General features: G+C 50.3%; 9 protein-coding genes; 5 read left to right on the top strand and 4 right to left on the bottom strand.

Moving 5' to 3' along the window:
* Positions 1-95: 95 nt before the first annotated feature.
* Positions 96-1,788, bottom strand: FFUJ_01357 (uncharacterized protein; the record flags this gene model as incomplete). XM_023579628.1 has 3 exons in its annotated part: positions 96-991; positions 1,039-1,228; positions 1,282-1,788. 3 exons carry the CDS (start codon positions 1,786-1,788, stop codon positions 96-98), a joined length of 1,593 nt encoding a protein of 530 aa, XP_023424203.1.
* Positions 1,789-2,191: 403 nt separating this feature from the next.
* On the bottom strand, positions 2,192-3,448 carry FFUJ_01358 (related to SLS1 protein precursor; the record flags this gene model as incomplete). The annotated part of the gene is made up of 1 exon (XM_023579617.1): positions 2,192-3,448. The coding sequence occupies one exon, from the start codon at positions 3,446-3,448 to the stop codon at positions 2,192-2,194; it is 1,257 nt and encodes a 418-aa protein (XP_023424202.1).
* A 1,121-nt stretch (positions 3,449-4,569) lies between these two features.
* Positions 4,570-4,942, top strand: FFUJ_01359 (uncharacterized protein; the record flags this gene model as incomplete). XM_023579606.1 has 2 exons in its annotated part: positions 4,570-4,843; positions 4,917-4,942. The coding sequence occupies 2 exons, from the start codon at positions 4,570-4,572 to the stop codon at positions 4,940-4,942; spliced, it is 300 nt and encodes a 99-aa protein (XP_023424201.1).
* Positions 4,943-5,584: 642 nt separating this feature from the next.
* On the top strand, positions 5,585-6,486 carry FFUJ_01360 (related to glutaredoxin; the record flags this gene model as incomplete). XM_023579595.1 has 2 exons in its annotated part: positions 5,585-6,131; positions 6,185-6,486. The coding sequence occupies 2 exons, from the start codon at positions 5,585-5,587 to the stop codon at positions 6,484-6,486; spliced, it is 849 nt and encodes a 282-aa protein (XP_023424200.1).
* An 815-nt stretch (positions 6,487-7,301) lies between these two features.
* Positions 7,302-8,219, top strand: FFUJ_01361 (uncharacterized protein; the record flags this gene model as incomplete). Its single annotated transcript, XM_023579584.1, has 1 exon — positions 7,302-8,219. One exon carries the CDS (start codon positions 7,302-7,304, stop codon positions 8,217-8,219), a length of 918 nt encoding a protein of 305 aa, XP_023424199.1.
* A 587-nt stretch (positions 8,220-8,806) lies between these two features.
* FFUJ_01362 (uncharacterized protein) lies at positions 8,807-9,091 on the top strand (the record flags this gene model as incomplete). Its single annotated transcript, XM_023579573.1, has 1 exon — positions 8,807-9,091. One exon carries the CDS (start codon positions 8,807-8,809, stop codon positions 9,089-9,091), a length of 285 nt encoding a protein of 94 aa, XP_023424198.1.
* Positions 9,092-9,907: 816 nt separating this feature from the next.
* Positions 9,908-11,089, top strand: FFUJ_01363 (related to Zn-dependent oxidoreductases; the record flags this gene model as incomplete). XM_023579562.1 has 2 exons in its annotated part: positions 9,908-10,837; positions 10,892-11,089. 2 exons carry the CDS (start codon positions 9,908-9,910, stop codon positions 11,087-11,089), a joined length of 1,128 nt encoding a protein of 375 aa, XP_023424197.1.
* A 207-nt stretch (positions 11,090-11,296) lies between these two features.
* Positions 11,297-12,813, bottom strand: FFUJ_01364 (uncharacterized protein; the record flags this gene model as incomplete). XM_023579550.1 has 4 exons in its annotated part: positions 11,297-11,348; positions 11,398-11,596; positions 11,650-11,737; positions 11,791-12,813. The coding sequence occupies 4 exons, from the start codon at positions 12,811-12,813 to the stop codon at positions 11,297-11,299; spliced, it is 1,362 nt and encodes a 453-aa protein (XP_023424196.1).
* A 1,561-nt stretch (positions 12,814-14,374) lies between these two features.
* On the bottom strand, positions 14,375-15,967 carry FFUJ_01365 (related to Protein esc1; the record flags this gene model as incomplete). XM_023579539.1 has 3 exons in its annotated part: positions 14,375-14,715; positions 14,768-15,751; positions 15,814-15,967. The coding sequence occupies 3 exons, from the start codon at positions 15,965-15,967 to the stop codon at positions 14,375-14,377; spliced, it is 1,479 nt and encodes a 492-aa protein (XP_023424195.1).
* Positions 15,968-21,057: the final 5,090 nt, after the last annotated feature.

The raw sequence follows: 21,057 nt of genomic DNA, 5'->3' as shown, positions 1-21,057 counted from the left end.
CAATTATATATCCAAAGTCCAGTCCTCAAGCATCTATATTCTCAACTCGAGAATCTATTCGGTTCGTAAACCAACACTAAATTATCTCTATGTATTTAATAGCCAAAGTCCATCTCAAGTATCTCGAGTCCCAAACTTGCCAGAGAATCTACTTGCTTCACTACAGCATACTCAAAGAAAGCTCGAGCTTGTTCACCCTCATGATCCTCTTTCCAGGCGTTGATAAGAGACAACTCCTGGTCTCTTCCTGGTAGTTCATTGATCTCATCCAGCATCTGCTGAGCGGTGGCCGAGACTTCCCATTCTCGAACATAGTCCCTGGGAACAGACGCTATAATCATGATGAGAAGCATCTGGCACAAGGAAACCTGGTCAATGTCCTGTAGTGTTTGAAGAGCCCTCTGATTAATATCTCCCCTTGATGCCACTGCTTGTGAAATGCCGAGTGAGGCCGTGTCGGCTGCCGTATTGGCGAGTAATTTGGCGACGAGTAAAAGGCCCTTGATGCGGATAGGATGATGTGGCAAGACATGTCGATAAGGTTCGCTGGAAGTCGCAACGAAGCATGCCGTAGCTAAGGCATATATGAAGTTGCTTTCTTCGATGTATAGGATCGATACCTCAGTCAGTAGCTGTGGGAGTGGTGATACCGCCCAAAGGTTCTCGGCTGTCAGTCCTTTGCATTGCTGGTAACGAGCTCCAAGTACTCTTCGACGATCCTCTGGTGATAAGGTAGGGTCTTTCTCATCTATTAAATCAGACAGTTGCTCGCTGAAACTCGTAGCCGTTGAGGCTATGGTCGAATCTGTTGCGGCAGGGTGCTTGCCAAGCTTGCCGACATCAGCAACCAGGCTATGGCGGTTCATATTGATGATTGGGGAGCCGGCGCAGACTTGGTAGACGTTGAGGTCTTTCTCGCATCTAGGGCATTGACAATCGAAAAAATACGGTGCGAGTGCATGTTTCCTCTTGGACCGAGGGAACGTGTAATCTGACAGCACGTCAGTGGACAGGGCATCTTGAGGATATGAGACATACCAGTGTAAGAGATCTCAATCTCTTCATCGACTTTGATCGGCTTTTCAGCTCTCAGTATGGCCTTCCTGCCAACAAACTGCACCATGGCATTGGGGATGCAGGAGTGGTTGGCCATGGCGAGCTTTGGTTCGAGAAAGATGCCGACCTGTCCAAGATCGGCATCATACCTATGAAAGGCATTTGTCTGAATCTGCAGTGTGTCAGTATATCGACCTGTTGCCATGCAGTTCTGAGGAGGCTTACCTTGCAGAGTAGAGCCAGCGTCTTCTGCAATTCCTCTTGACCCGTGCCCTGCCCAGTAAACGCAGTAGCACCCATGGCCATCATCTCCATGTCGGCCCATTTGTCACTCTTCCTCCAAGACTCGACATTTCCTTCGAGGTTCTCCAACGCAGCGCCAATACCAGGCTTCACCAGCGCCTGTATCACCGCGCGTACGGGCGTCGGTATGCCCGGGTGTCCTTGCTCGGTCACCTTACGCAGTAGTTTGCACTCTTTGGAGTGGACTGCAGTCCAGTTCGCAGATTGACAAGCGGCATCGCAGTAGGACACGGCGTGGCAGCCGGAACAGGAGCGCACGTCAGCCGGCTTGAAGCAGTGGCTGCAGATGGTTTTGATATGAGATAGCGAGGGGATGAGAATTGTTGGTGTAAATGGGAGGATGATGTCGCCTGGAGAAAAGGCTCTGGTGGAGAAGATTCCACGACCTTTTTTATCATGCCTTAGCTGGAAGGGCACGTCTTGATTCATTTTAGACGAGGGAGACTGAGGTTTTGGTCCGAAAGAGCCGGAGAGCAGAAATACGTATCAAGACGGGGCCGATTGTGGTATATAGGTTAATAGGTAGGGTTAGTACTGACTTATCTCAGGATCTGGTGTCAGCAAGATCCATGAATGTTATGTTGGTTGTAAGATGGAGTAAGGTCAATGTAATGTCCGAAATTCTCCTGCACCGAGCTCAATCTAGCGAACCACATCAGGATCAATCCTTCAATTGCACCACATTTGGGCACAGCAATCTCACATGCAGAATGTCGCAATGCTCGATTTTTACAACTTGAAATGCGTAGTTTCTCTATTGCTCTGCCTACCTATAATAATCTCGCTTGGCAGATGCTACGCTACGCTATGCTACTAATTGCTGTGCTAGAATCTACAATTCAACCCGAGGAGGCACCTTTCCGCTCTTCCTCAATGCCGCAAGCCGATCATGTAGGTCCCGGCTCCAATGCCCGCTGTCTCTCTTGTTCTCCTTCAGGATCCTCGCGACATGATAGTCCCAGCACCCCTCTCCGGTGCTTGTCTCGAATACTCGGCATTTTGCGTCGCTGTCTCGCTCCGTGCGAGGCCACTGACCGAGCTTTGCGCCCATATCTTCATCCAAGAAAGTGTCTAGAACCAACTGGCCGACCTTGCGCTGTGTAGTATCCCATTCTTTGCCTTCGGGCACGAGCACCTCAAGTAACAGCTTCATGCCGTCGTTCTTGAGGAATTCCTCTCGGATGACATCGCTCTTGATGAGGCCGTTGATAGCCCCAACCTTGGCTTTCGCTGCAGAGGCCAACGTCTTGGTGCTGAGCGACGATGGAACATGAGCGGGCACAAGAGGTGTATAGAAAGACTCCTTTAGAGACTTGCTGTTGCTCGGGCACTGGCCCTCCATGAGACTAGGCCACTGCTTGGTGATCTCTTTCAATGCCGCAGCATTGTTCTGCAGCGCGGCCCCGAGGATGGCAGCTGCTTGATGATCCCGAGGAGTGATGTCAGCAGGGTAAGCAACATCTGAATCTGCCATCATGCAGAAGAGAGCCTTCAACACCGCCGGGTCCTCGGTGACCTTGAGACCGTAATAAATATCATGTGACAGTTCTTCCATTCCCTCGAGCGCATCGTCAAGCTCCTTGCCTTGGCCGGTTTCGCCGGCCTTCAACATCTTCATGGCGGTGAAGAAGGGCTTACCGACGAAATCCTCGCCCTCGGGCTCCTTGATTTTACCAATGGGTTCATAAGCCGGTGCTCCCCGGGGGATTTGGGGATCCTCCTGTTGCTGCTGATCGACGACAACAACAGCCTGGTCAACCGGGAGGCCTTCGAGTGCAGGGTTTCCTTCATCGGGGACATTGATCTTGGCCTCCTTCTTGCCGTTGGACATATTCAGGCGGACATGGAGCCCGTGAGGAAGTTCCTGATCATCGTGGACGACCTGGAACTCATCTGTTGGTTGAAACACCTTTGGGTAACAGTCTTTGGGGTTATCTGTGTGGCAGATGAGTTCGACATCTGCCTCTGGAGATGGTTGTGAGGCTGTAGCTGGAGCTGAGGCGAGTGTCGGTGCTGCAAAGATGCAGAGGACAATACCCAGGACGAGGGCGATCATGAGCGACAAGGATTTTGCCCTTGAGGGAGCCATACTGAATATGAATATCTGATGCCTCAAATGAGTGAGAGCTCTTCAAGGTTGAATAAAAAGGGTGGTCAGGGTTTGATATCGGATCTGAGACGAGGGAGTATTATTGGTGACTGTTGTAAACCCTCGAGCATAGTATTGAAGGGGCAGATTTAAAAGTCTACAAGGTCGGAGAACTCAAGGGTAGACAACTGGAGTGAGTTCAAGGGGTTGCAACGTAAAATGGCGAGGAACTTTACAAAGAATCAAAAATGAGAGAACAGAAAGGATAGACGAATAAATGAATTTGATTTTCCGTTATATGCCATGAAACTCCAGGATATGACTCAGTCGAAAGTAAAAGGACACTTCTTTTCATCGTAAATCGAAGTCACTAGAAATGCAACTTGTCAAGATCCATCAACGCCCGTGCCACTACCTAGGTATGGATGCTCATTGTGAAAAAGAGTTTTGGCAGGTTTCTATTGGTTCGGAGCAACAATGTCGATTAGTCACGCTTCACAGACGGCCTCCATGTAAGTCAATATCATGAAAAGATTAACACGTCAACTTGATAGTTCTGATGTAGGTTTGAGCCAGATCGCTGCCTGAGCAACAAACACTCAAATCATGATACTGTAACCCCCACAATGTCACATGTAGCGTGATTATTGAGAATGTCTCACAAGTACCAGCCTTCCCTTTCCACGAGGGCCAGATCAACATTGACGACGATCTCAACGGCCAAGGAAATAGCTTACATGAGGGGTTTAAAACCTGTTCATATGAGCTTTATCCTGATAAAAGGGTTCATGTGATGGAGGGAGCATAGGTCGAAGGGGTTGGCGGGACCAGAAATAGTTTCTTGTCGCAAACAGCTCTATTAGAAGATTGTCTCAGTGCGGCTCACGACCCTGCAAATTCCTCCCGAGGGGCCCCAAGAAAGGACGGTTGCGACCGAATGCGGCACTGAAGCATGGAGCAGACTCATTGTAAGTACACTGCTCGTCATATGGTCTCGATGGGAGAAGGTAGCAAGGGTATCCAAAGGACATATAAGAGCGAATAGCCCAGCAGAGTTTTCGTGATAGCAGCAAGCAAATAGTCAAACCAATTCGTTGCATCACTTCAATTCACAGCACAAAATGTTGTCCTTCAAACTCTCCTTCTTTCTAGCCTTCTTCCTTTGGGCCATCACTCTCGAGGCTGCACCAGCAATGCACCATCACCGCCACGGTAATCAACATCTTCGACACCTCCACGCAACAAGAGCAGCCCTTCTGCACCGCGCAAGATCACACTATCACCATGGAGCCCCCCAACTATTGTCCGAAGAGCCTCAGAAGCCTAGTGAAAGTGTGCGAGCACAGACTGTGCCTGACCAGGAAGGAGATGCACCATTCCGTGAACCGGCTGACGGTATAGATATTCAATGGTAGGTGACAAGCCCACGACTAATATGATGCGTGTGCTGACCTGTAGAAGAACCAAGATCTTGCAATGATCGGGTGGAAGTGATGAGAAGCTGGCTCTTCTGATATTGGCGTGTTGGGCGGAGTTTGTTTAATATTAGATGGCCATATGAGCATTGGTTAGATACTTGAACCAAACATGGTTTATACTTTTATATGTTACTTTCGAATACTGCCTGTACCTCTTTGAGTTCACACAATTCATAAAATTTATAAGATATTACTGCTCAAACTCTAGGTTTATCAAGCGTATGAAATAAAATACTTTCCATCTGTAGCACAGTCCATGATGACACGCACTGTCTTATCCCCCATGAGGATCCCCCCTGATTGGCCACAGACACCTACCCTCCGCTGGAATTGGAGAGCTCTCCCTTACCTCAGGCTCTAGTTAATCTGGAGAATCTGTCCCTGGGAGGTCGACTCTCGTATCCCGTTCCTCTTCATTTCCGTTTCCATTCCCATTTTCCCACCGCCGTCATCTTCGGCTCAACACCCCAGCCGACCGATATCTTTCCTCACTGTCCTTCCCGTCTTTTTCGACGCTCCTTAATCATCGCTATCCGAGACGACCCTGCTGCTCCTCCATCAACTCCAATCGCTCGCCGGCGCGACGCTCAAGAGCTCTTGACCAGAGCTCGCTCCCTAGCGCACCCACCCCTGGTCCTGAGATCATCATCCCGCCGACATGCCTTCTCCACGCCGAGTACGCCTACTAATCCTGGCGACGATTGGCACGTTAATCTTTATCCTCTTCTACACCTCGGGGTTCGACTCGCATCACGATGCAGAGACCTATACGGGCCAAGAGTTTATCAAGAAGACCCAAAATGCCATGAGCGCAAACGAACCCCCGGCACCCATCGTCGACTTTGCAACCGGAGAGAAGGCTGGACAGCCTCACGCTGACAAGGATGGAGACGGCGATATCGACGTAGACGACCAGCAGCTGGCTGCTCAGATGCAGGAGCGTCTCAAGGCGGCCGAGGCCGAGGCGAAGGGCAAGGCAAACGAGAAGGGAGGTCTGCGACCCGATCCTCCCAAGAAGGTTGTGGGAGTTGGAAGTTCTGCGGAAGGTCAGGATAAGGATAAAATCGTCAAGCCTGTTGGCGGAGAGCCTGGCGATGTAGCAGCTCCCGCGGCAGCAGCGGAGAAGAAACCCGAAACGGAGACGAGGAGCAAGGAGGCAATTGCGGCTCGCGAAGAGCTTGACTCTATCCTCAAGAAATCACCTGGTAGGTCTCCGAGAGCAAACACTGGGAGACCATGATCACTAATTGCCATCCAGTCATCATCTTCTCAAAGACGTACTGCCCCTTCTCGAAGCGAGCCAAGAGCCTTCTGATGGAAAAGTACTCCATCACACCCGAGCCCTACGTCGTTGAACTCGATATCCATCCCCAAGGCCAAGCCCTGCAAGATCAACTCCTCGAGACAACAGGCCGAAGGACTGTACCCAATATCATGGTCAACGGTGTGAGCCTGGGAGGCGCCGACGACATCACCGAGATGGACCAGGCAGGCAAGCTTGTCGGCAAGATTGTCGACCTCGGAAACAAGCGAGTCCAGGTTCTGGAACGAACCAAGTAGACTGCGCGCACATGCTTTTCCTCTCCTCTATGACCTCTTTAATCTTCACGGGGCACTTGTGCAAGGATTTACTGTTTGGGCTTTTTAGGGTAACAAGGGACTGTCATTTTGGGCTTTTGGCAGCATGATTGGAGTCTGGGCGTCTGGGAATTCCTTTTGTCACTGTGTGTAATGGTGTCATGAAAGGAGCACTAGGGAAGATAAAGATCCTCTCCGACTAAGACGGTTATGTACACAACAGCACAGCTAATGAATGAGAGATATATATACCTCTAATCCAGCCTGAGCCTTCTTTGGGTGCCATTTCTCTTACTTCATGTACCAAGTAGTTAACAACATTCCATCCAGCCTGACCCTAAAAGTACAAAACCTTATCGGATTGAGGTGGTGATTTGCTTCGTTGGTGTAATCTCATTAGCGCCATGAATACGGGAGAGTCAAGCAGGATTGGCACTCACAGCCCAAGTAGGCAGGTCTTGTAAGCCAACCAAGCCCAGCCCAACCAAGCTTGGCCATTTCCTACCGAGGCAGGATTTTTGGCACAACTTTAACCAACATAACATATGAAGTTACATTTTGGTCGCATGCATGCACTAAAGTGCAGCCATGGCATCATGACTCGCAGCCCAGTTCATCATGTGAGGTTGATTCCCATATTTGATAACCACTACATCATCGGTTTTGCAGCTTCTATAAAACTTCGCATGACAACCCGCACCATTCTCACTTTTCTTGAGTCTTATTGTCTTGCATCTGGAATGATCCCTCGATATAAACAACGTTGATCTGAATTCGCAATGGAGCTCGCAGTCACTATGGCCAGGATACTCGCGGTGCCGGAATTGCTGGAGCTCATCCTCTTACACCTTGACATGAAGACACTTCTTGTGTCTGCATCGCGGGTATGTCGTCACTGGGCTGCGATGATAGGAGAATCTCCCAGAATACAGCAAGCGCTGTTCTTCCAACCCGTGTCCTCGGCAGGGGCCCGAAAACTGCAGAGTTTCACACTCAACCCGCTGCTGGTTGAGAAGTTTGGACGATGCTTCTTCGATGTCGACCGCAAGTACACGTATCTTCGAAGAGCAGACTCGTTCCTTCGCTTACCTTGGGCTCCCGAAGGGGCGATTAAAGCACAAGGAGAAGCGAGAAGCCTATCTATCCTGAAGAAGACGGAGCGGCTTGAGAACTTCACTATGGGCACTTCCAGTTGGCGGCGGATGCTTGTATCTCAACCACCGCCTCCGACTATGGGATATCTGAAATCAGAGGGCTTCGACATGTGGTTCCGCAATGTCCGCACTGCTCTTATCAAGCCCAAATCCTCACGGGGCCTCTGCATGGGCCAGTTATACGACATGGTTCACAGCACAACATGCCAACCGGAGAACTACTCTATGTGGTACCGGGTTAGCTGGGGTGATGCGCGGGAGGCGCATCAGACGCAGCTTTGCCGCGAACAGTGCGAGCTGCTCTTCGGCGCGACTAATCTGGTGGTCGAGTTCTACAGTATGGATGGGGGGGATTGGGACTGCGGACCGTGGAACATAGACTGTGTGAGAGAAGTGTTTACGTGTGCCGATAGCTGGGGTGGAAGAGTTGAGAGAGGGGAGGAGGAGGCTAATTTGGAGGAGTTTGAGACCTTGGGGTTGGATGTGCTTACATCGATTTGGTGGCACAATGAGGAGGATGATTCAGCTGTAGATGTTGATGCGAAGGGATATGGGGTATAGCCAGTGGCGTCGGCGGATGGATTCAGAGAGTTTGACGTGTCAGTGATGGGGAGGGGTTACATTGGGTTGTCTAGACTGTCTCAACAGCTACTAACCATGAGGAAGGGTAGATGTCTCTAGAGAATCGCATTATAGTCGAATTAAAATACACGATATTGGTATAATAAGAAGAGAGGTTTGATGAAGATTAATCATATTACTCTGTATTACAATGTCCTTCCTTTATTATAGCAGAATGACAATACCATAGTAAATTCCTTGAGATAAGTGGAACTGATTAAGGTTAATGAAAGTGGGTTCACCGCACAGCAGCGCGGGGTCAGTAACACTACCACCAAAGATCTAGACCCTGAAAGGCAGACAAGGCAATCAAGGGAAGAGGCAGGCAGATAAAAGTCGGGGAAGAGGAGAGGAGAGGAGGAGATAGGAAAGTACCTTCCTATCCCTCGCCTTCCTTATATAAAAACTTCAGCCTCACCCCCGCCATTTCTTAGCTCTCTATCAATTTAATATCACTCATACAAACAAAAGCAAAGCGTCTCCTTCTTTTCAAAGTCAATTCGTCTCTCACAAGGAAGAAGGAAAAAATGGACACCACAAGCGACGCTGCCTCTGTCCTGTCAGGCTCAACCGTCTTCTCCAAAGAAGCCCAGGACCATGTCTCACCGACAAAAGCCGACACGGACATGTCTACAAACGAAGCCGCAAAGCAGCACCGCAAGAGCATGCGACAGCGAGTCCGCAATGTCGTAGCCGACCTCGGACGCCCTCCGACTTCGAGAGATGATGCCAAGAGCGGAAATGTCACGCAAAAGCATGTGGATGTCGGGCCTGCGGCCGGGACGGTCCTCATGGGCTCTGCCACCGTCTAAAGACAGAACCATATGACATGGAATATTTTGAGGCTGGGAATTTAGGTATTCAGGAATTTAATGGGATGATTTATGGGATGGATGAATGCTTTGGATGACTGGCCCAGATCAGATCAGATACCTTTTCCTTTTACTGTACGAGTTAGTTATGGCGTTGGAAATGAGACCCCCATTTATCACAGGAGCCATTTATTGGCGATGGGCATGATTGACAACCTACCAAGGCATCGTGAAATCCTGATATTTGATCGAATCGAGCCTTATCACTCCCTTCTCCCGTTCATCAGCTCGATTTTGACCATCCATTACCGCATCATTGATGGGATAACTAAGTACCTACCTACTTACTTTCCTCTTTAAGACCCCATCTTACATCAGCATCCAACATATCCACCTCAGCCTTAAAACTCACGTGTGACCATTATCATTGAAGATCATCCCATCTCGCACTCGTGGGGCCCATGGACTAGATCTACCCTGCCCTGCCCTGCCTTGCCGCTTGCATCATCTATTCACAAGGTCGCTTTGCTTTGAATACGGAACATTGTGCAAGCTTCCTTAGACATGTAGAAACTTCGGTGGGGCTCGTTTAGGCGTTCCACGGAGTTCAAGCTGACAAATATCTACGTTTTATTAATACGACTTCCTATGCACGCATTACGCATTACGCATTATCAGGAGACGAGATCTCGAGTAAAGAGCAGTCAAGTATACATAGATAATAGTATATAAACCTGTGGAATTGCTACATCTGTAGAGTGGCATCGAATCTATTCACCGAAGCCATCCATCACCTATACCGAACCCAAGCCCGTCATGTCTTCTATCCCCTCAACTCAGCAAGCCATAGTCCTCCCTGCAAAACGCACCCCGTTCGCCTTTCAAACGGTCCCTGTGTATCCTCCCGCCCCTGGTGAAGTCCTAGTTCGTGTTGCCTGGACCTCTTCAACTCCTCTCGACCTTCACCGTGCCGATGGCGGTCTACTCATCTCCGAGTACCCGCAGCAAATGGGCAGTGGTGGTGCCGCTGGAAGAGTCGTGGCTGTTGGCGATGGCGGTGACCTTAAAGGGCTGAGTGTCGGAGACCGTGTCGTTTCCTTTGCTTTCCATGGTGGAAAAGAGGCAAATCACCAGGAATACATCACAATCCCTGCTTATCTTGCTTCTAGAATCCCAGACAACATCTCTTACCAGGAAGCCGTGACAGTCTCTGTGAATCTCGTGACTGTCTTTCACACTGCCACTGCCGATCTCAAACTGGAGCTTCCATGGCCTGTACCGCAAGGTTACACGCCCAAGCAGGCCCATGACCCTATCCTCATCTGGGGTGCATCGAGCAGCGTCGGTATCTATGCAGTCCAGGTCTTCAGGCACTGGGGCTTCAAGAACATCATCGCCGTGGCAAGTGAAAAACAGCATGCGTACCTTCGCAGCATTGGCGCAACCGACACCTTTGACTATCGGAAGCAAGATGTTGTCGATAGGATCCTCCAATTCATTAGTAACAGAACAGAGCCCAAACTGCCTTATATCATCGACTGCATTGGTTCATTAGAGGGCACTCTAAAGCCTCTGTCCAAGATTGCTCAACGCGGCAGCATTGTGGCCGTCATGCTGCCTGTCATTCTCAAAGATGCCACACTTGAAGAAGAGCCTGAGTATGAGATGGACGTCTCCAAGGTGTTGGTCGGCCAATGGGCCGATGGTGTTGAAGTTCGCGGTGTGCGAACACATTTCTACCTCTCAGTAAGTCCCTCTTGGTCACCCTGAAGCATTCGGAGACTAACATGAACTACCTAGAATGAGTTTCTCAAGCAAAAGGCTCAACCAGAGATGGTACCCAAGCTACTCAAAGACGGGGTCATCACCCCAAATAAGTATCGCGTTGTGGAAGGTTCATCAGCTGTAGAGAGGGCCCAAAAGGCGTTGGATATTCTGAGGAATAAGGGAGTCAGTGGCGAGAGGTTGGTCTGGAGGATCACCCAAGATGAGGTTTGAGTCAGCATTAAATGCCTGTCGATATAGCATCATTGCAGTAGCATCTTGTTGTCACTAGTGTGTTTTCCGAATGGTTACCAGCTCAACAATTTTGATTGTAAATCAACTTGATCCGTGATATCGTGGGAAATTTGGTGACTACCAGCACCCTGACGCCTAACTACCATTACAGGACAAATGAGACAGACATTAGTTACTTGCACAGAATCAACACGCAGCACCCATCATGAACTGATCGATAGCTTCTGGGCCCATTTGTCTACTTCATGTCAGATGCAATAACAAACTCGATAGACGGAGTTACTTACGCAGTAAGCATTAGCTTCGTAAACTCATCGACGTCCTCAGGCTGGGCATGCAACCAGACACCCTTGAAGTCGAGATTCCGCACCGGGTACTGTGGTTTGGTCTGCCACGCCCGGTAGAAGGCTATGGATGAATCGGCTTCCCAGAGGTATCTCGATGCAGTGAACTGAAAGGATGGACCCTCCATAATACCGCAGGGTGCTATGACAAAGTGTTAGATGGATGTGAGTAGAGGTATGGAGAACAAGACTTACGCTCAAGGGACTTGAGTATGCTTGTCATGCACACGAAAGCAAATGACATGACGGTGGTTCGGCGTATACTCTCGGCGAGCAGCCAGCTCTGTCTCAAGGTCAGCAAGAATCCTCCATGGCACAGTTCCTTGATCATCTTACCTCCCAGCTTGGTGGAGGTGGACCTTTCATCGTTGTGGCACCAGGCTCGTCCCCTACTGACAACTCCTCTTCCACCTCTTTGAGAGCAAACATCCACGCTATAAACTGCGACATCTCGCGCTCGCTCGTTGCCCTCAGAGTAACGTCACCATCGAACATACGGATAGAGTCCAGAACAACCAGCGCTTGCACCCGGGCCAGCTTCTCCGCGGGCGTCGAGGCCCGCTCACCCTCGCGATGAATCTCCTTGGCCATGTCGGTGATGAGCTTGTACACCCAGCCTTTGTTCTCGGCAGTTCGCGCTGAATAGGCTGACGCCGCTGAGAAGGCCGCTAGCATGGTCTTTGGGAGGTTGGAGCCGTAGAGACGGGGGTGGATGAAGGGCAGCCGGCGAGTCCGAGCGAAGTCCCTGTAGAGGTTGGTGATGATATCTACTGTGTATCCCACGCGGGTGCGAGGGTCGTACACGTCCAGCGGGTTGAAGTCGGCCAGGCAGGCATCTGCTCTATCCAGAAGAGCCACATCGCGGATGACGACAGGCCCTGCTGGCACGGGTGGTATGCCGAGCTTGTTGTTGCCATAGTCTCCCATGTTCCATAGCTCGGAACCGAGAGAAGTATCGTTGGCCATCAGATGGTCGATGATGGAGAAGTCAAGGGGAGAGTCGAGCTCTATCGACGATGTGGTGACTCTGTCGAGACTATCGGGCGTGGTGTTGCTGGTACTGGCACTGGCACTCGAGTCTACTCCCAAGTTGTTGATGTCAAAGCCCATATCAAAATCAGGGACTTCGTTTAGGTTCTCAGTAGCGTCAAGGCCGGCACACAGATCGTCGTCGTGAAAGTTGGCCCCTGGTGGCAATCTCTGATATACACAGTCGAGGCCCTTTGCCGCACAGCGAGTACAGCGAGGGGTCTTCTTGTCACACTTGCGCTTCCCTCTCACGCAAGCGTTGCAGCTCTTCTGTCTCGAGGCAGCTGAGCGGTCCATCTTGCGCGCAGCCAGCGACCCGAGTGAGTCCATGATATATATGTGAGATAGAATGAGTGAGTGGATGAATGGATGAGAGTGAGGGCGATGGCTGGTGAGGGCGAGAATGTTAGAAGAGGAGAAGGCGGAAAAAGGATTCCCAAGATTGTCGACGGACTTGACGTCGGAGAATGAACAGGCCTACCAGAGTGAAATATAATCAAGAGAATGGAGTGAGAGAAACCCCTGATGCATCCTCTTTGCGGACTTTGTCTGGTGTAAGCCGTAAGCAGTAGTACTATTTTCTTTAACCGCCTAACTAAAGTCAATCTTCAATGGTCGCTGCTCGTCTCCCAGACCGAATCGGGGACTTTCTCTTTGGAGCGGGGCCTCCACAAACTCCGCAAGTCCGCAAGCCCCAACTCCGCCCGGGCTCGGCTGCCCCGTATATCCCGTACCCCCGGCTCCGATCTGGAGGCAAACAGTCCAATTGTGACTTGTCTAACTAGTGCTCATGGATTATCTTGTGTTTATCTTATCATATCCATCATATTATTTCATCAGATCACGCCATGCCAGTGGGTATTCGTAGTACCTACATACATATGTATAATACGGATACTCATCTACCCAGGTATGCCCACTGCTTTCCGACACGACATGGCAAACAACTGGTAGGACATATTCATTCACCTCAGAATTCGCATAAAAGAACCTATCGCAAGCTCGATTTTGTGAGGATGAATATCTTGTTCTCGCATTTTACCATCAACCCCCCAGATACACCGAGACCATACCATACGCTCACAACCACGCCATTGCACAGAAGAGAACAGAGCGTCTTTCAACTGCATCACCTCCACGACATGTTTGTTCCGCAGTACAGACCCTTCCTATCCGCTTCGCGTCCTTTAAAATGGGTATATACGCCCTGAAACACTATCACGCCATCTCCGTATTTTCCATGACGTCTTTGTTCTTCCGAGCCCAAAAACCGACGAAATCCTTTGCAGCCAACCCCATTGCACCTATTCTTTATCCTTGTTCCTGCCTTGCCCTGCCTTGCCTGATCATCCACACCTAACCGTACCGTACCATTAAGTGGCCTATATGTCCCAAACCTAAACTTAACTCCTAGCAGCCACCTCATCAGTCGAGCGTGGTACATGTTTAAATAAAGAAGGCAGAAAGAAGAAAGAGAAGAGAAGAAGAAGAAGAAGAAGAAAAAGACAGAATGAGATAAAGACCTAGTACTGAACAAGAAATTGACAAAGAAGAGTGACAGTTCACGGTCGGTTTGCCGTACTGGTACACTGGGCGGCAGCGTTGCCGAAAAAGACGAAAGAAAAACAGAAGCAGCTAAGCAAATCTAATGCCACGGCGCGTTTGTGTTGTGGCTCAGAGCATCGCTGGTGACCCAGCAATAGTAGTCGAGTCCCGCCCTGTAGTTCTTGTTGGAATCGCAAGGATGCGCCTTGGTGCTCTCCAGGTGTCATAACTTTTCGCCGTCATTCATTCATTAATCGAGTTCCAACAGGTTTAAGATGGTGGACATTTTTTGGGGCCAAGCATTCCCCTCTGAGCCTCATTTCCCGGAATATTCGGTTGGCCTCGTCTAATGATAGCCGTTGGTACGAGGACTGTCGTACTGAACACCCGTCATAGAGTCCGGCCCATTTGGAATACTGTTACGGAGCGACCTGAGTGGTGGCAGTTCTGGTCGATTTGGGTTAGGGTATGGGTCTGTCTGGTAAGTCCCGGCCTGTGGTGCTGGCGTTGCTGCTGAAGATAATGGAGGGCGTGAAGAGGAAGAGTTGAGCTCTGAGCGAAGCTGTTGGTTTTCCATTCGTAGCGCATGCACATCTCGGCGAAGCAACTCGTTCTCGGCCGTGTTGGACTTGTAATGATCTTGTAATGCTCGAATGATATCTTGCTGCTTCTGATGCTCTGCAATGGCTGTTGGATTTCACGTCAGTCGAGATCTAGCGCCTTTCTCTTAATTACTGACCTTTAGTTAGAATTTCCCACTTGGAGGCCTTCGAGCCTCGTTCCTGAGGCATGAGATCTCTAAGCTGATCAAAGAGCTCCTTCATCTCCGTTCGTCTTTTCCGTTCAGCGAGCTTGTGGCTGACTCTCAATTCGGGTGTTCGACTATATGGTTGCGAGCCCGTTGAACCATTCCCTTCTTCGGCCTGGAGGTCACTCAATTGCTTGTGCTGCATAGAGTGATGATGAACAGGCGGAAAGTCGGATGCGTTGGACATACGAGAGTACTCGGACTCGTTCAGTCTCATCTGACCAGGAGGTAGGCGAGACTCTGTCGTGAATTGGCTACTCGCGATGGACTCGGTGATGCTACTGCGCCGCGAGTCGGTGTACGTGGGGGCGCCACCGACTCGCTGAATCTCTTCTTCGGGGAACGCCCATGCTTGACCTTTGGTGGGTTCAGCAGCGCGCGCGATGTGTCCAGTGGCAGGACCAGTAATGGCCGGTGCGGTTTTGACCGTCTTGCCCTCAGGGTTTCGATCCGCACTGGGTTGGTATCCGTTGGAGATGCGATGGACTGATAAATGATGAGGGTTCCGCTGGTTATGGAGGGTATTCTGTATCGAAGTAGTTGAGTGATTGTGAGATGCGTAAGGAGAGCCTCCCAGGCGCAAATCGCCAAAGTTTTGGTTAATACGGCTGTCAACACTCTCCCTTCTCATTGCTGCCATACCAGGCGCCAAGGTGTCGCCCATCGTAGGGCCAGGGTTGGGACCGAGACCGTTGGACTCGATCGACGTGGGTCGGTCGCGGCAAGGATCGAGACTGCTGGGAGTACTAGGGGATACCATTGCGGCAACGCTCATGTTGGTGGTCGATGGCGAGGTAAGTCCGTTGGGAATCATGTTGGAGGCAATCGGAGATGGTGTCTTCTCGTGCGACGAGGATTGATAGCCAGAGCCACTCGGGCTAAGACCATTCACGTTGAAAGATGCAGCGGATGTGTCTAAGTAAATCACATTAGCCATGGAGCCGAGGCATTGGCACAAACAGTAATGAGCAGCGTACGCTTACTGGAGGCGTCTGCGTTGGAGTAGAAGCCCGAGTCTCGCATGTGAGGCGGGCCGTTGACGATTGAAACAGGTGCGTTGTCGTTATTAAGAATGTTATTAAGTCCAACCGGTTTGGGAGGGGGTAGACGCGGCTGGTTGTGGACGTCCATATCTGTCTAGAGGTCGAGTCGATATCGAGGGTATCGGTCGAGTCGCAGCCAAAGCGAGTCGGTTGTAGTGAGCCCGACGAGTCCCCGTCAATGGGAGCCCGGTTAACAGAGGGCAACGGCAACGGTAATGTGATTGTGTTGAATTGTTTGCGTTCAAGGCGAGGCCAGAGTAGCGAGAAGCGGGCGAGAGGCTTCAGTACGACGAGCCAAGGCGGAAATTGCAGCTCGAAGTCGGCGGGCCAGGACAGACAGGACAGCAGACGCGACAATGCGATCCAAAGCCAATTTCTATAACTAGTGGACGGGCGTGTCAGAGCATGAGCCCTGTGAAGGAGGGTTAAGAAAGGGACCGTCGCCTTGGACAGATAAAGATGGGATGTGATCGAGAACAAGAACTTAACGTAACCCTAATCTGTAAAAGGTGAAGAGAGAAGAGGTGGAAACGGAATTGAGGAGGGAAAAGTGCACACGAGAACGAGATGATGACCCTGGTGAAGGCGAGTGAGTGACGGTCCGGGGGGGGGGGGGGGGGGGGGGANGGGTGGACAGTGGAGGGCACTGCAGGTGAGTGAAGGGAAGGTAGGTGAGGAACGCCTAGGCTAGTTCCCCGGTAAGTACCTGGACTATAGAAGGAACCTACCTACCTTACCTAGGGCATGCGCATACCTATAACAAGCATGGACTGCACAGATAGTACCCGACAGGAGAGAAGAAGAATTGAGTAAGATGGGGACAGGAGGCTACCTAAGTCAGGTTGTGTTGCTAATAAGGAGCCCCATGGGAAAAAAGAAACGAAAGAAACGATACCAGATGGTTTCTCCTTGGATGAAAAATGCAGGTGGATTACTAGACCTGAAAGATCAGATCCATCAAGCAATCAACCGGACACAAGGAACATCAAAATGACCTGAGAGCAAGCCTCATTCCCCTGGCACAGATGGTAGTCCCCATGTCTCGAAACCTCTAAGGGAAAAAAAAATCATCTGGCGTCGTACGCTGAAATGGTTGGGTCCCTAGCACATGCATGTTCAGCAGTAGCACTGTATCCACCTTCACTGTCCATACAGTAAGGTACCAACTCAAGCTCAAGTAACAGAGAATCCATGGGATATGGATGTGGGCGGTAGCCGCTTGGAGCTTTTGAAGAAGCAGGGGACCGGGCAGCAAGACCCCCCTCCAGCTCTTAGGCGGGTCTCAGCAACGAACCCGCGGCAGGCTGACGGCCCAGAGTTTACAAGGGCCTCACAGTGGCCGTCCCGATGGCTTCAAGCACCTTACTCTGAACTCCATGCTCCCCGTGAAAAAACACGGCATTCATGTACCCATCTCATCCCTGTGTACCCTAGACTTATAACACGTACCGTAGTCGCTCTTGCTGTACTGCGAAACCTGTGTCGTTGCCAGGGACCTGGCTTCCCACCAACAAAGCTTGTGAACCATTGGGTTCAACAGACAAATTTTGAAGCAGGCGAAGAAGCATTCAGAGTCTTGTTTCGACCCAAGACGGGATTTATCATTCCCTATGTATATGTATCGGCACATCTCAAGTACCTAGGTAGTTTTCAAACTCCCTCGAAACGGTTGTACAAACAAGAATGGCACTCTCGTGGTTGAGGCACATGTCGGTGATGGAAACAAAAACCACCCGAAAGGCTCGTTACTCTCCCACGTCCTCCCATGTGTTCGAGTACGATACATCCAACGGAAGGCGGCGCTATCGGGGGAGTGTTGTAAATTTTGTTATAGGCGCACCTTGAGCGGCTTACATCGAGGCGACGGTGTCAGAAGCCACTCTCCACCCCTGGAATCCCTTTTCTTCATTCCCCCAGAACCTTGTTTCTGCCATTGTCCGAAAGTCAAGTCGTGGAGGGTGGTGCGGGGAGCTTTTAGCTTGGGGGATCGGGGCGCCATGTGGTTGCTCAGTCTAACCAGTCTGAATCTACTCACAACCTCTTCAAGGCACATCATCAAGTCTTGATGAACGTAAGTCGCCATCCGGATATTCAGGCCACGGAGAGTTGCGACGACAGCACGGCTGGACGGGTTGGTGACTGCGAATACCTCAGATCGAGGGTCAAACATTTTGACAGAGAGTACCGATTTAGACTAGGGTCAGGTTGTTTTTGAACTCAACGTGGATCTAGATCTGGATCTGGCAAGCCATATTTGCCTTCTCGGCTTCAAACCAACCAACACACATGGCTCGCACTGCTCCAGGCAAGCATTCCCAGCCATTGAATAATCCAGCCAGGAAAACGCAGGTACTTCAAAATTGCCATTATCTCGAATTTGATATGAATCTGGATGACCTTGTTCCAGGCAATACATACGTATCGGCACCTTATGTGCCGATTACGATGCGGGATGCAGTCATCCAGAAACCAGCTCTTGCACAACTGCCGCCAGAGACTCGGGACTGCACTGTACATATCCGGCCGTACTGTACTTCCGGCGAGAGCCCATTCCTGCTACTGGTCATCCACGTATAACAAGGATCAACTCCATGGAGTAAGTGAGTGATATGCAAGAGCCATAAGCATACAGACAGAATCAACCGGGCTCATCGAAGGCCTTGTTGCCCGTTGCGGCTAGCAACTCCTACATCACGTCTTAGACAGATGCAAGAGCTGTTATCGCACCCAGTTTGCCCTGTGGACAACGCAAGAAACGACGCCCTGTCCGAGTGAATACTGTGCACGGATAGTGTTATTGTGTGCAGCAACTGGATCTTGCTGCGGATGATTTTCCGGGGTGTTCTGTGTGATAACTACGAATATGAGATGCTCACCAAGGGATAGACAAGACCGCAAGCCCTGTTAATGTGGCTTGCACCAAGGCCGGGGCACCTCGTGCGCCGTTCACTAGCGTATCCATAACCCCATCAGATGGCATGGTTCTCGAGGTCCATGCCGCGGTGCAAGGATATGTTCACAGCCCATGTCCTTGAACTTGCACAGGACTGGCTCATCACCATCTGTAGGCCCCTCCATCGCTCGCCTCGCCCCCAAAGTTTAAACCCCCCTATGTGTTTGATGAGCATGGAGCGGAGCAACTAAGCACCCCAGTACCACATGCGCGATCTTTCCGCAGCCACGTGAGGGTCATCGGCTGGTCCACCAGTTAGTCTTGACCCAATACGTATTGCGAGAAATAGTGCACATGGGCATGATGTATTTTTGCTTTATCCCCTCGTAAGCGCAGTCGTGCCGCACAGCAACTAGGGCTACGTACCGCCCCAAGTTTGCGAGGTGCCATGTGGCAGATCAGAGGACCTTGAGATGTCATACATAGTATTGAACCATGGATCCGGCCGAGATAGTTGGTCCACCCCGATATCTTCCTTGCTCATCTTTCCTAGAATGGAAAGTAAAGAGCATACGCACAGAACATGTCATGCCCAAATTTTCATAAGCGTTACCACCATGAAACAATCGGGTATAATTGTGCACTGTGAGCTTTCGCCAGTCATTGCTGCTTGTGTCTAGCAACGTTTGCAGAGAGAACGCTGTTGTTCCCTAACGCACTCCACGCACGTGTCGGGGCGCGTCCAAGAGATCTGTCATCTAGCCACCGTGGTGACTAGCCGGTACGATTTCGGGGCGCTGATCTTGGCAAGCTAGGCGGGCCAATCGACAAGGGTATCTCTAAAGCGACACTGGTGATGGGGCTGGTTCTCCAGAGAAGAGCGCTCATGAATATCCTCGTGTCTGGTGCAAATATTTCTGTAGAGTCGCGCCAAGGTAGTTGATGCGAACAAGAAAGCGTATGAGAGAATTTTTGTTTCTAACTACCTAGTAACAACCTTCCTAAATACTAATGTTAGTACGGAAGTTGCAAGGCTGCATACAACTGTTTCGTACACTACCTACCTTAGTACCTTCCTTGCCTAGTACCCATTACCTTAGGCAGGTGCGAGATCGGTACCTTAGTAGGTATTCCTTTCCATTGACTCAGGTGCGACAGCGATGCATACCTAAGGTACCTACCTACCTTTGAACAAAGTAAGGTATGACACTTGCATTGTATGCCATATCTGGAGTTTTCTTGACCATACAATCCAATCCTGTCCAGCTTTATTGAAGTTGATTAATAACTCTGTCCTCAACTTGAACAATGATATGACTTTTCTTACTCAACTATTGCTTTGGCGTTGCTTACGCTATCGCTTCAGCTCATGCACCTTGCCGCTCTATAATGGCCTTCCGTGGAACACGCCTAAGTTGCTACGAAACGCACAGAGAATTGCTTTTTACATAACTCATAGCACGCGATGTTCCATACAACAAGTCGGAAGCGGTCTCTTACTTTCCCTTATTACAGACTGTTGATTACGGATACTTTGCTCGGACTATCTATCAGATGCAATCCCCGAAGTCAGTGGTGAACCTGGTATACTCTGCAACGCGGCAACGCAACTCCTACCGCTGAGAATGTTGAACTATGGCGCCCCTTGTTTATCTAAGACAAATTCACCCCCGCAGTTCGAGGCCAACGCGAGCCATGGTCATCAAACAAGTGCCCAAAATCTCTTGGTGTCGTTTTAACGCCAGATCCGACTCTGAGGGCCCAAGCACCCAGCAGCTTGACTACGTTCGGGGATGTTCTCCCGGGGATCCTTATTATCGTCTTTTCGTTGAGCGAGCCAAAGCTGTCGATCTCTACTTTGGGGTTTCCAGCCGACTCATGGCTGCGAAATTGTAGCTGAAAAGTGTTTCTGCTATGCGTCCCACAGCAACCCCTGTTACGAGTCAATTCCCCTGATTGGAAGGATAGTAAGCCATGATTGGTGAGTATGGCTCCCATGTCAGGGTATCTATGTATACAACGTTTCACGGGATCTGAAATTTCATTACCCAGCAACTGACATCTGTCGATGCTGCGGTAGCATGGGTTGCTCAAAAACATTAACGAGGGTCTGCTTATCCGTGCTCTTCAGCTTTTGCTAGCTGCTCAGTCTCGGCCTTTCAAATCCCCTACATATACGTATCCAACGTGGCCTGCACATAATTAACACCAACCGACTTGTGAGATACAGCGCTCAACTCTTGGCGCCATGGTGTGAAGCCTTGATTGACATACCACGGTAAGTG

This window comes from Fusarium fujikuroi, chromosome FFUJ_chr01, assembly GCF_900079805.1.
Source record: "Fusarium fujikuroi IMI 58289 draft genome, chromosome FFUJ_chr01".
In the NCBI taxonomy this organism is placed as follows: Eukaryota; Fungi; Ascomycota; class Sordariomycetes; order Hypocreales; family Nectriaceae; genus Fusarium; species Fusarium fujikuroi.
This window is presented reverse-complemented; position numbering and strand designations above follow the sequence as displayed.